The sequence below is a fragment of the Ranitomeya imitator genome, chromosome 5, assembly GCF_032444005.1.
Source record: "Ranitomeya imitator isolate aRanImi1 chromosome 5, aRanImi1.pri, whole genome shotgun sequence".
NCBI lineage: Eukaryota > Metazoa > Chordata > Amphibia > Anura > Dendrobatidae > Ranitomeya > Ranitomeya imitator.
Genome location: NC_091286.1, coordinates 378943749 through 378958321, shown reverse-complemented (window position 1 = coordinate 378958321; position 14573 = coordinate 378943749). Strand labels below are relative to the sequence as shown.

The window sequence follows — 14573 nt, the reverse complement described above, 5'->3', positions numbered from 1 at the left end:
ATTTGGTACTATTATGTTGCTCAGAGACATGATGGCAAAGTGGGTGCCCTTTAAAAGGCAAGGTTTTCTTCTTAATGGATTGTTGTTTGCTCCAGTAGCACCAACCACAAAGGTAGAATTCCATGAAATTGGCCTGTAGTGTGACAATAAAATAAAGTTGTTGTTTTTTTTTTTAAACTGTAGTCTCTTAAGGGGTAATTTTTTTTCTCATCAACTACACAAATGTTTTCAAGTTGCATTTTTGCTTTTACAGAGAACCTGTCCCTTGCAAAAAGAATTGTTAAATAATTTCTAAAAATCCTTTAACTCCCCTGTGTTGCTTCATTGCAAATATTCACATTTACTACTTTTGGAGCACAGTATGTGAAATCTCTGCTTGCAGTCCAATGGGGTTTGTTTCAGAGTTTTCTCTGGGGGCATGTGCTGTCACAGCTCCCTACCAGATGCTGCTATTCACAGCTCGGCAGCATCTGAGACTGCTGGACCAGCCGCTGAGCTGTGATTGATCGTGTCTGGGAGGGATGAAATCGTGAAGAAACGTCTAGTTCAGTGTTCCCCAACTCCGGTCCTCAAGAGCCACCAACAGGTCATGTTTTCAGGATTTCCTTAGTATTGCACAGGTGATAATTGCATCACCTGTGCAAGACTAAGGAAATCCTGAAAACATGATCTGTTGGTGGCTCTTGAGGACCGGAGTTGGAGAACACTGGTAGTTGAACCACAAACAGATCACATCAGTTGCTTTTGGAGCACAATATTTGGAAATATCTCTGCAATGGAGTGACAGCACAAAATGGGGAAAAAAGTGGCAGAATCTAGGGAACACTGATTTCTAAAAGATATTTATATCAATTTTTTTTTTTTCATTTTACTTTTTTTTCTTCTTTTTTTTCTCGACCGGTCCTCTTTAAATGATGGCATGCATGGGATGGGGATTATAAGATGGGCTGTTTTTCCCCTTCTACACCATCATCTTGGAATGGATCTTTTTTTATTCTCCTGCTGTTTATTCAATGCCTTTGCCGGCTGTAAATTATATATTCATAAGTACGGTAGTATCCCATCTGTTTCTGCAGAGTACGGCTGTTCTGTTCTGGGGATAATTATTTGTGCAGCACATCTCATTAGATTACAGAATAATTCTACTTCATGGCAGTCACCAGTAAGATCTGTGGTAAAGGTTGACTGCTCAAAGGCATAGCCAGACATTTTATGGGTGACAACTTCCCTTCCAAGATCACAAGTCGGCTAGCCACTCACTTAATATGGAAATTAATTTCCTTTAAATCAGATACACTGAAACGTTTCTCTCCCTGCTCTGCTTAGCATGCAAATACAAAGGCTTATGGTAATGTTAAGGTATTATATATCATGCAATAGAGCTGGGAAAATAATGCTTTTATGTCGGCTTTTAAGGGGTATGGTGTTATGCGCTTGAGATTTAAAGTGGCATTAAGGTATTATCAATTTCACGTCCTGCAAAGATGATAGCCGGGAAAAGGAAAAATCAGAATATGTCCTCACAGTTCAGTAATATGGGGAATGGCTGTGACGGACGGAGGAAAAACAGCCGGATTGTTGGTTTTTTTCTATGTTGAAGTTGTGACGGGGGAATTTTTTAAGCAGCTGTTCTAGACGGAGCTGTTTTCAGCACAATAAACAATTGGAAATGAATGCCCTTCCATTTAGGAATAAATAATGCAGAATGAAAGTTTTTGATCAGTATCCATCAATTTGCAGATGGTGTTCATGGCTTGAAACACTTTACGTATCACAGCATTTTGTGGATAATTTCCTCTGGTTAACCCCTTATGCAGGCAAGTTCTGTGCGATTCACAGTAACAAACGGATTCAACTGAATCTTCTATATGAAAGTGTAGAAATTGAGATCTCATGCATAATAGTTTATAATTCATTATTATCAGTATTAAAATGGTTTTTATTCATACATTTACATTTCACCTACCTGCTTAACTAGGTTAAACACCTTTTAACTAGTGTATTCAGTTTTTTCATTCAGCCCCATTGCCAAAGCCCCAGCCCTGCAGTTTGCTTTCATAGACATTTGTGAATGCTTTAATCGTTCTAAAGAGCTCACTGAATTTAACACTTTAACCGAATGACTGACCTAGCACTTCATGAGCGGGTGTCAGTTCCTGCATTGTGACGTGCTATGTCCCTTATACATTTAAACCGTTCCGTGCCAATAGCTGTCACTGACATCTGATCTGCTTGGGAAGAGGTGCCATCTGTCCCCGTCCCCGTACTCAGGGCGCTGTGATCGTTCCATCAATCTGGATAAGTCGGAGTTTGGTGAATGCCAATAGAATGTTACCTGCCTGACTGTAATGTGTCAACTTGGCGTATGAAGGATAATGTTGTGAGGTTGTTTATCAGGGGTTGGCCTAGGTCTCTTCGTTTCAGTGGACAGAAATGTTTATGCGTCTGCATACAAAAACATTTCGCAACAGTGTATGTTTACAATTTTATGGAACAGTTGGGGAAGGTCCTTTACTGTTCCCTGGTGCACAAAGGAATGTCCATAATTGTGCAAGTTTTATGTGGAAGAATTTGACTTGTCCAAACAGAATCCTGACCACCATTGAACACCTTTGGGATGAACTAGAATGGAGATTTGGAACCAGACCCATCATCACTGTTTGACCTCACAAATGCTCTTCCAATGTGAATGTGCAAAAATTCTCAGATGCACTCCAAAATCTTGTAGAAATCCTTCCCAGAAGAATGGAAGCTATTTTTTTGGCAAAAGGGGAACCAACTACATGCTAATGTCTATGGAATGATAATGGGATGTTAAAACCCCTGCAGGTATTCCAGTACTTTAGTCCCTATAAGTCTTTTTCAATGCAACAAACTGTTGTATATCCATGACCTCTTTCTCACCAACAAACTCTCCTTCCTTGGCATCACTGAAACCTGGCTCACCCCCCCTGACTCAGCCTCTCCAGCTGCACTTTATTATGGCAGATTACAGCTCTCTCACACCCCTTGCCCGAGCAACAAACGTGGTGGAGGAGTTGGCTTGCTCCTGTCTGATACCTGCTCCTTTGCACCAATTCCGCTACTACCCTCTGCTACTCTTCCCTCGTTTTGAGGTGCACTCCGTCCACATCTACTCCCCCTCCAACCTCCAGCTGGCTGTTATCTACCGCCTGCCAGAGCTAGCCATCTCCACCTTTCTCGACCACTTACCCACCTGGCTACTTCATTTCCTTTCTTCTGACATCCCCACTATCATCATGGGTGACTTCAAAATCCCCATTGACACTTCCACCTCAGCTGCCTCTAAACTTTTATCACTGACTGCCCCCTTTGGCCTCATTCAGTGGTCCTCCGTGGCCACTCACAAAGATGGCTACATGCTGGACCTTATCTTCGCCCACCTCTGTTCCCTTAATAATCTCACTAACTCACCCCTCCCCCTGTGTGACCACAACCTACTGACATTTTCTTCCCTCTCCTCTCCTATTGTGCAACCCCCACTCCATAAACTCACCCACTCTCGCAGAAATCTCAAACACCTCAATTTACACTCACTCTGAGTCCCTTCTCCCTCTTACAGACATAGCTTCCTTACATGACACAGATGCTGCTGCCACTTTATACAACACCACAATAACGGCAGCACTTGATTTGGCCATCTGTTGTGAATTCCGTTCTTGGGCTCCCTCCGGTGGTTGTAGATGGCACTTTTGTGAATTCTGCCCTTGGGCTCCCTCTGGTGGTTTTGAGTGGAACTGCCGCTCCTTGGGTTTAGCTTTAGCAGCTGCTTTCACTAATCGTCTCTCCTGGCTCTGCAATTTAACCTTGCTCTAGTCTTCAGCCTATGCCACTTGTCAATGTTCTCTGGCTGGATTCACATCTCTGCTTGGATTCTCCTGGTTTCCTGACCAGTTCTGCAAAGATAAGTTCTGGCTTTGCTCATTTCAGTCCACATGTTGTGGACTTATTGTTCTGTGCATTCTTTTTTTGTCCAGCTTGTCATTATGGATTTTTTCTGTTAGCTGGAAGCTCTGGGAAGCAGATTTACCCTCCACACCTTTAGTCAGGTGTGGAGATTTTGTAAACTCTGTGTGGATTGTTTTGTAGTTTTTATACTGACCGCACAGTATCCTTTCCTGTCCTATCTATCAAGCTAGACTGGCCTCCTATGCTAAAATCTGATTTCATCTCTGCGTATGTTAATTTCCCCTCCTCTCACCGTCAATATTTGTGGGGGGCTATCTTTCCTTTGGGGATTTTCTCTGAGGCAAGATAGGTTTCCTGTTTCCATCTTTAGGGGAAGTTAGATCTTAGGCTGTGCCGAGGGGTCTAGGGAGCGTCAGGTACCCCCCACGGCTATTTCTAGTTGCGCTGCTAGGTTCAGGGTCTGCGGTCAGTACAGATACCACCTCCTTCAGAGCTTGTCTCATGTTGTTCCTAAACCACCAGATCATAACAGCCATCCCCCTCACGCACAGCAAAACTCGTACAATCAACAGGCAGCCCAACCTGACCAAATAACTGAGACGGGCTTCCAGGGTTGCTGAGCGGAGATGGAAGAGATCCCGTTCTGCTGAGCACTTTATCGCATACAAGCAGTCCCTCGCCTGCTTCAAGTCCACACTCACTGCCGCAAAGCAAACTTCTCATCTCTCATATCCTCCCTGTCTCACAACCCTAAACAGCTTTTCAACACTCCGTCCCACAGCACCACCTCCCTCTCCTCTCATTTCTGCTGAAGACTTCGCCTCTTTCTTTAAGCAGAATATCTATACAATCAGAGAAAGCTTTGGCCTGCATCCCTCAAAGCCCCTCTTAGCTGCTCAACCCTGTTCCTCCCAAACTGACTTCTCCACCATGACAGAAGATCAGCTCTCCACCCTCCTGTCAAGATCACATCTCACCACTTGTGCGCTTGACCCGCTCCTGTCCCACTTTATCCCTAACCTCGCCACTGTCTTCATCCCAACCCTAACACACCTCTTCAACCTCTCACTTACAAATGATGTCTTTCCCTCATCCTTCAAGCATGCCTCGATCACACCCATCCTCAAAAAGCCCTCCCTCGACCCATCCTCTGTGTCTAGCTATCGCCCAATAGTTCTTCTCCCTTATGCCTCAAAACTCCTGGAACAGCATGCCCATCTTTGAACTGTCCTCTTACCTCTCCTCCTGCTCCCTCTTTGACTGGTTACAATATGGCTTCCAATCGCATCACTCAACTGAAACTGCCCTAACCAAAGTCACCAATGATCTACTAACCGCTAAGGCTACGTTCACATTAGCGTTGCGCGCCGGTGACGCAACGCACGACGCACAAAAAACGCACGCAAAAACGCTGCGTTTTGCGACGCGTGCGTCGTTTTTTGATGAAAATCGGACGCACGAAAAATGCAACTTGTTGCATTTTCTTGCGTCCGACGCTAGCGTCGAAAACGACGCACGTGTCGGAAAACGCAACAAAAAAACGCACGCGTCCCCCATGTTAAACATAGGGGCGCGTCGCCACTGCGTCGCCGACGCAACAGCGACGCACATTAGCGGAACGCTAATGTGAACGTAGCCTTAGAGCAAGCGACACTACTCTGTCCTCCTTCTCCTAGACCTGTCTTCTGCCTTTGACACTGTGGACCACTCCCTCCTGCTACAGATTCTCTCATCTCTTGGCATCACAGACTTGGCCCTATCTTGGATCTCGTCATATCAAACAGACCGAATATTGTGTCTCCCTCTCCCACACCACCTCCTCACCTCGCCCCCTGTTTGTCGGTGTTCCCCAAGGCTCAGTACTAGGGCCCCTGCTCTTCTCCATCTACACCTTCGGCCTGGGACATCTCATTGAATCCAACGGTTTGCAGTATCATCTCTACACTGATGACATGCTGATCTGCCAATCTGGACCCGACCTCACCTGCTTACTCACCAAAATCCCACAATATTTGTCTGCTATTTCAGCTTTCTTTTCTGCTCGCTTTCTAAAACTGAACATGGAGAAAACAGAATTCATCATCTTTCCCCCTTCTCACTTTACCCCTCCACCAAACCTATCCATCAATGTCAATGGCTGCTCACTTTCCCCAGTTCCGCATGCTCGGTGTGATCCTCGACTCTGCCCTCTCTTTCAAGCCTCATATCCAAGCCCTTGCCTCCTCCTGCCCAATCAAACTCAAAAATATTTCTTGGATCCGTGCATTCCTTGACCATGAAACCACAAAAACGCTAGTGCACGCCCTTATCTCCCACCTCAATTACTGCAATCTCCTACTCTGTGGCCTCCCCTCCAGCACTCTGGCACCACTCCAGTCCATCCTACACTCTGCTGCCCGACTAATCCACCTGTCTCCCTGTTATTCCCCAGCCTCTCCTCTCTGCCAAGCCCTTCACTGGCTTCCTATTGTCCAGAGGCTCCAGTTCAAAACCCTTTCTATGACATATAAAGCCATCCACAACTTGTCTCCTCCATACATCTGTGACATGGTCTCCCGGTACTTACTCACACGCAACCTTCAATCCTCTCAAAATCTCCTTCTCTACTCCCCTCTTATCTCTTCTTCCCACAACCGCATACAAGATTTCTCCCGGGCTTCCCCCATACTCTGGAACTCTCTACCCCAACACATCAGACTCTCGCCTATCACGGAAACCTTCAAAAAGAACCTGAAGACCCACCTCTTCCAACATGCCTACAATATGCAGTGACCCTTAGTCTGCTGAACCGCCGCACGACCAGCTCTACCCTCTCCTAGTGTATCCTCACCCATCCCCTGTAGACTGTGAGCCCTCGCGGTCAGGGTCCTCTCTCCTGTACTTGTGTGTGCTTTGTATTGCTCATGTTTATTGTGCTTGTTTATATTTGCCCCGTTTCACATGTAAAGCACCATGGAATAAATGGCTCTATATAAATGTATAATAATTCTATTCAATCTATTTTCATTCATGTTATACAAGTTCTCATGATATACTTGTCTGGTCTTCGATAAGGCCATAATGTAAGCACTGCTGCAGTTGGGATGCTAAATGTCCAGTCTAATGTTTCAGAAATGAAATGACTCTTAAGAAGCAATTCCTGCATTTTTCTGTTTGAATCAAATCCTGGTAATGGGAATATAAACCCCAAATGTTGACTAGCTCACAGTATTGTGTGCCCTCCAGATGATGTTGTCTACTGATGTTATTTCTTGATAGGCGTGGAGTCACTTCAGCCAATCATTACCCAGTGATTTTTTACTTATTATTGTTTTCAAGAGACCCAATTGTTTACATATGACATCATGTGTGTAAGCCTGCCATATATACTTGGATATATTGAACAGAAATTCGGTAAAATATTGTTCCTGAGTGTGTGCATACAATATATCATTCTGCTGCTGCTTAGCATAACTAATGCCTAATTATCAGTTAGATAATGACAGCTTGTATAGGCCAATGTCAGCACATAATGAGGATCTTCAGATGTAATCGGAATTTGGCAGCAAATACGGTTCAATAATAACTACAATTATAAGTCGCTCATCACATCATAGCATCCGTGTCTTTCTGCACTTAGGTCAAGTGGGCCTAAATGCACCCACTCAGCTCTAGGCTGAATCTCCACCATCGGCTCATTTACATCTTCACTGCAGTATGGACAGCTCAATATGGAGTATGGCACCAAGGTGTTAGTAATTATCAGCTGTCACAAACCTACAAGATGCAGAATTCCCTGCAGATTTACTTGGCTTTGCTGTGAAAATACTCTGCAGTAAACCTATCCCTTGTGGCTGTACCCCATTATATCCCTCTTAAAATGTGCCAGTGTAATATAAGGTTCATGAGAATATTGCATGTTTAAATACTTTACACTCCCTGACAGAAGTTATGTTGCTTATCCATGTTATGTAAGTAAAAGCTTATAACTTGACGTTAAATTCATCCATTGGTTGTATAAATTATTCTTTTGAAAGCTGAAACCCTCCGAAATGTGGTTTAGGTTTAGAAAATAAATTGGCATCAATGCAGAAATATTGATCAGTTAATGGACACAGAATGGTCAGGTTTTAGCAACACAAAAGTTTTGTCGCCCACAGAAACTAATGTGATATTCAAACAAATAATTAACTTAAAATACAAATATATGTTGCATAACATTGGTGAATGAAGTTGTGGTGCTATTAGAGTCATATTTAATATTTTGTGTGATTTCCATGAGCTTGAAGACTGCATCCATGCGGATCAACAATGATTCATACAATTTATTAATGAAGTCATCAGGAATAGCAAAGAATGCAGTCTTACATGCCTCCCAGAGTCCATCTAGATTCCTTTGTTTTGTCTTCCAAGCTTCCTCTTTCATCCTACCCCAAACATGCTCAATGATGTTCATGTCTGGTGACTGGGCTGGCCAGTCCTTGAGCACCTTGATCTTTTTTGTCTGGAGGAACTTTGTTGTAGAGGTGGATGTATGAGATGGAGCACCATCCTACTGCAGAATTTTACCCCTTTTTATGATTTGGAATATAAGACGTAGCTAATACTTCTTGATATTTTAGGCTATTGATATTGCCTTCCACCTTGCAAATGTTTCGAACACCCCCATACTGAATGTAACCCCAGACCATGATCTTTCCACCACCAAGTTTAGCTGTTTTCTGGGTGTATTTTGGATCCATATGGGCTCCAGTAGGTCTCTTGCAGTATTTGCGACGGCTGTGGTGTAATTCTACTGAAGATTCATCACAGAAATCCACCTTCTGCTACTTTTCCAGCGTCCATCTGTTTAGCTGGCTGTTGGACTTTGCAAATGCCACACGGTTTTTTTATTTGCCTTTTGTTTAGTGCGGGCTTCTTGGCACTGATTCGACCATGGAGGCCATTTCAAGTCAGAATCCTACAAACTGTTTTAGTTGACACAGGAAATTGAGGTGACCAGGCCTGCTGGAGCTCTGCTGAGGTGGAAGAGGGGCTTGCTTTGGATTTTCTAACCAACAAACGTTCGTCCTGAGCAGTTGTCTTGCGGGGTCTGCTGAACCTGGGCTTGTCAAACACATCTCCAGTCTCTCCAAATCTTTTTTTTTTAATTATTTGTACTTGAGGCGGAGACACATAAAAGGTGTCAGCCACCTCTGCAGTGAATCTGGTCTTCAGCCTCTTGATAATCCAGGCTTTGGTCTCAGGGTGGATTTTTGGCATGTTGTCAGAGCTCCAGTTGCAGTTCAAGTGAAGGTCTGGGGTGCTGGGTTTCTTTTTATATACACACTAATTAACCGATCATTTACTGAGTACAGATGAGGATGTAAACTAGGATTGGGTGCATTATATGACCAGGCGACAAAACTTTTGTCTTGCCAAAATCTGACTATTCTGTGTCCATTAACTGATTAATATTTCTACATTGATGACATTTTATTTTCTTAACCTAAACCACATTTCGGAGGGTCTCCGCTTTCAAAAGAATTTATACAACCAATGGATGAATTTAACGTCAGGTTATAAGCTTTTATTTACATAACATGGATAAGCGACATAACTTCTGTTAGGGAGTGTAGTGGGACTGAAATAGAAATATCCAAATGTAAAAACAAATATGTGAATTAGGGCCCTTATTCATCATTTGCATTTTTGTCTTGTTAGTTGCTGGTTTTGGCGCCAAATTTGTCAAAATGGCGCACGCTATTCATGACTTTGGCACAAAGTAAAAAATGGTATTGAATTGTTTTTGAGACTTTTGCTGCCAAAAATCTTTTTGGCATCAAGTTGCCAGTAAAGGTCCAACATTTTGGCGCACTCAAAAAATACACCGGGATGGGACTGGAGTGAAGTTGCGCCAAATTCTGCGAAGTCACAATTGACGAATCTGGCTAAAATGCTAGACTTCACCCACAAAACTGAGAATAATAATAAACAGGCAAGCACATATAAAATGGACTTCAAAAAAGGTGAAAATAGAATAGTGTATTGGGTCCAAACATAAAAATGCACAAAACATGACAAAAAAACAGGTGCAAAGGCAATGATGAATCAGAGCCAACATGTTCTTTTTTTTTTTATTCTGCAGATGTACTAACAGAGTAAATGAGTAATATAAATGGAGGATACTAGAGAGCAGACAGTAGCGGTAATTAATGTAAATTGCAATGAGAGAGACTATTCTCTTCACGCCATAGTATATACCAAGAGTACACCCGCCTATTAGTGCTCTGACTGGCTGTAGGAGGGTGTCCAAATTATACTCACACACACAAGTGGTCACCGCTCTCTTCAGAATCAAGTGTTTGGTAGTTTGACGCATATTTCCATGTTTGCCACTAAGCCAGTAGGTGAACCTGTAAGGGTACATTTACGTGCATCATATCGAAACTTTTCTCTGAATTTGCAGATGATGTTGATTCTGCATTGTGTGCATTGATTCCTGGCAGCCCCAGTGAGATGAATAGGGAAGCTGCCAACCTGTGTGTATATACCCTACGTGTATGCTCCATTTTACAGCCATCCAGATGGCTTTAGTTTTTCTGAATGTTGAACATTTTGTCGCATGTTATCCCGAAATGTTTTATAGTCATTGTGATTGTCGCTGTTTTACATCTTGGCAATACCCCATGTTCTAACAAATGTAATTTCATCTTCAGTTTGACAAAGGTTATTCTTATTCCATCCGCCATAACTATGGAAAGGAGGGGAAGAGAACAGATTATACACCATACAGCTGCATGAAAATTATTTTATCAAACCCACCAAGTCAAGGCGACTATCATGGTAAGCTTGTTATTCCTGACAGTTACCAAAAATATGTTTGGAAATTGGTTAAGAGTTGTCCATCCATCAAATTGTTTATCTGTGACCTCCAAGCATGGTGTGAAATTTAAAAATAAATAAATAACACATCCCATACTCGCTAATTTCACTCCATTCCTAAGTTAAATGTTCGTACGACCAAAGTATAATGTACAGAAACTGGCCGTGAATATCTTGTTGTGGTGTGACTCCTGCAGTCGAGCTCTGTGGCCAGTGATTATTTGGGTGTGTGACTGTAGAAGTCTGCAAATCAAGAGAGGAAGGATGGAGAGCAGTAGGGGATTAAGTGATCGTTAAATTGGGTGTGCTGCACTTTTTTTCCTCACATACTAGATAATTCTATTTAAAAAAAAAAAAGGAAATGGGGGCTAGAGTAGATAACACATTCCTTAATACGTTGGGGTGTTTCACCATCAGAGGATCCGTAGGTTTTGCTACCATAAGGCCTATTGAAAATCAGACCATTCTCCTCTGCAAATTGCTTATGTGGCTGGCTCCGTGTGCAGCTCTGTGTGCTCATCCGCATTGCATACGTATGCCGAAACTGCCGTCCATCATAGCCTGCATTATTCTGGTCCATAAAACGGACTAGTGTGGTGGATGCTGCTATCCTTTTTCCACACAGACCATCAGTTTGCTTGGATAATTGGCCAGGTCCACTAGAGCATGCATTCTATAATGGAACTATGTGCTCTCTGTGCATGTTTCACATGGACAACGCACATCAATTGTATGCTCGTACGAATGAGCCTTTACCCCATTTCCAGGTCTAGGGGACTTCTCTATACTTTGAAGTATCTGATTTAGGAGGACTCACTACTTTATAGGCAGTTAGGACAGTTATTTATAATTGTAGTCAACTACCTTAAAGGGAACCTGTCATCCCCCAGGGCGTTTTTAAGTAAAAGAGCCACCTTCGGCAGCGCTAAGGCTGCATTCTGTGAAGGTGGCTCTTGTGTTTAGTATCCTTAGGAATGCTGAAATAATTACTTTTATAAATTGCCCGCTATATCACTATTGTGTTCCTGAGGTTTGTCTTCTCCCCCGGCGTCAACCGCCTCCGAGACGTCAAACATCTCCCTCTTGCGTCTGTATGCCGCCTCCTGTGTTTATTACATGCCCAGTGCCTGCGCTGTGCCAACATTTCTCGCCTGATGTACAGTACAGACCAAGTGTTTGGACACACCTTCTCATTTAAAGCTTTTTCTGTATTTTCATGACTATGAAAATTGTACATTCTTCCGGCCTAGCATCCCGGCTGCACTTCCGGGTCAATCAGGAGGTCTTCTCCCCAGCTTCCGTCTGTGACAGGCAGCACTGAGAAGGCCCGCCCCCTCCTTTCCTCGCTGAGGGGAAATTGAGGCTTTGGCCTGCTATAGGCCGCAGCGGCGCTGCAATTCCGGCGGTTCCTCCCCCGGATGTCGGCACGGAATAAAGGTGGCACACTCTCGCCGTTTTGATGGTCAGCTCCACAGTACGTGCAGGGACACAGGACTAGGGTAAGTGCTTCTCCCCCCAGCCTGACAGCAGAAGCTTCTCCTCTTCCCCAATTTAGAGCTCCCGATTTTAGCATCTGCGGATCACCTTGTCTAGAAGGACCAAATCTCACACGGTCCTATATACCGTATGTGTAGCCTGTCGGTCTCCTTTCCCGCATGCCCAGAATAATCGTCTCTGCGAGGCCTGTGACTCTGAACATGCTCAGGAGCCCCCCTGCGAGTTCCCCAGCATTTTCCCTTGCGATTACTCCTGCATCTCAGGCAGAGACTGGGGTGGTTCTACCGGAATGGGTCATGTCATTATCGCAATCCATGGCATCCCTAACTAAGGCAATCGAGTCCCTTCAGACCCCGGCTGGAGTCAGGGACAGCAGTTCGTCTGTCTTAGAGAGATCCTCCGTTTCTCAGGAACCTTCCGGCCTGCAGGGGCCACGCTCACGCTAGGCAGACGCGGGGGAAGTGAACTCTCACAGCGTCTCCCGGGCCATCAGGTGCATCTGCATCCTGGAGTTCCGTCTCTCGCTCACCTTCCCAGCAGAAAGCGGGGAACTCGGATCAGACTATGATTTGGAGGGGTCCCTAAATTTAGAGACTCCTGGGCTTCAGGAGTCAGTAGATAGCCTGATTGAGGCCGTCAACCAGACCCTGGGTGTAGAAGACGAGCCCGCCTTAACCTCGGATCACAAAGTTTCATTTAAGTGGGCCAAACAGTCTCATAAGGTTTTCTCATCTCACCCCGAGTTTGAGGACATGGTTTATCGAAACTGGGAGCACCCAGACAAACGTTTTTCAGGGCAGAAAGCCTTGAAGGCAAGATACCCTTTTTCTCCTGGGCTGTGTAATAAATGGGCCGAATCTCCTTCGGTAGATCCACCGGTGTCCTGCTTGGCCTCTAACACTCTGTTATCACTTCCCAACGGCTCTTCTATTAAGGATCCTACGGATCGTCTTATAGAAAGTTTGATTCGTTCCGTTTTTGAGGCTTCAGGTTCAGCCCTTTTTTCCCTCTTTTGCGGCAGTTTGGGTTGTTAGGGCCATGATGTCTTGGTCAGAATCTTTGACAAAGGCTCTTCAAGAGAGGGACTTGCCAGCGGAATTGAATGTCAAGTCAGATAACTCTTGCTGGGAGCTATCTGATTAATGCATCCTTAGATACAGCAGACTGTGCTGCGGCAGCAAATGCAATTGCCATTAGAAGGGCTCTCTGGTTAAGAACATGGTGGGCAGACTCTACCTCTAAGAAATCTCTTACAACCCTCCCGTATCAGGGGGGGCCTTTTATTCGGAGAGAAGCTGGATCAGCTTATTTCTGGTACCACAGGAGGGAAAAGCAATTTTCTCCCACAGCAAGGGATTAGACAACCTTTTCGTCGCCAATTTCAGGCCCGTTTCAAACCCTTTCGTAATACTAGGTTGACCCCAGCGTCAAATTCCACTACGCAGGGTCGATCCAACCAGGGCCGAGACAATCGGTTCTCCTATAGAGCCAACCCGGGGGGAAGAATGCGTTCCCAGCCGCCTAGATAGAGAGGATCTAGGTCTCATAGGTTTTCGGCCAAGTGACTGGAGGCATCCTCGGATCGCCGCCAACAGAGTAGGCGGGGGCCTACTTTTGTTTCATCAGGGTTGGCTCAACTCAGTTCACGACAAGTGAGTGAGAGAGCTGGTGTCTTCAGGATACAAGATAGAGCTGGTTTGTCAACCTTCACGCCGGTTCATCCCATCCAGTCTTCCCAGGTCCGAGTCCCGGCGTCAAGCCCTGTTTTAATTCCATAGAGTCCCTTCATCTCTGCGGGGTCATCATTCCAGTTCCAAGGGAGGAGAGATTTCAAGGGTTCTATTCCAACCTGTTCATAATGCCCAAAAAGGACGGAACGGTAAGGCCCATTCTGGACCTGAAACGTTTAAACAGGTTTGTCAACATTCGTCACTTTCGGATGGAATCTCTCCGGTCAGTCATTGCGTCAATGGAAAAGGGGGAGTTCTTAGCCTCGATAGACATTCAGGATGCCTACCTGCATATTCCCATATTTCCTTCACAGCAAAGATTTCTCCGTTTTGCCATAAACATTCATTTCCAGTTCACGGCTTTACCCTTCGGGCTGGCCTCCGCCCCCAGGGTGTTCACAAAGGTCATGTCAACTGTGGTGTCCATTCTGCACTCCCGAGGCATATTGGTTTTGCCATATCTAGACGATCTTCTCATCAAAGGGCCAACCTTTCAGGCCTGCGAAGAAAATGTCAGCATTTCACTAGACACTCTTTCTCGTCTGGGTTGGCTAGTGAGCTTAAAAAAGTCAT

At 44.6% G+C, this 14573-nt stretch overlaps 1 protein-coding gene across 2 annotated transcripts in view; it reads left to right on the top strand.

Moving 5' to 3' along the window:
* PRIM2 (DNA primase subunit 2) overlaps nt 1-14573 on the top strand; it is a 339774-nt gene that overhangs the window by 276629 nt on the left and 48572 nt on the right. For both annotated transcript variants that reach the window (XM_069726719.1, XM_069726718.1), the window contains exon 11: nt 10608-10734. In XM_069726719.1, the coding sequence (XP_069582820.1) occupies nt 10608-10734 (127 nt within the window). The remainder of the gene's footprint in view (nt 1-10607; nt 10735-14573) is intronic.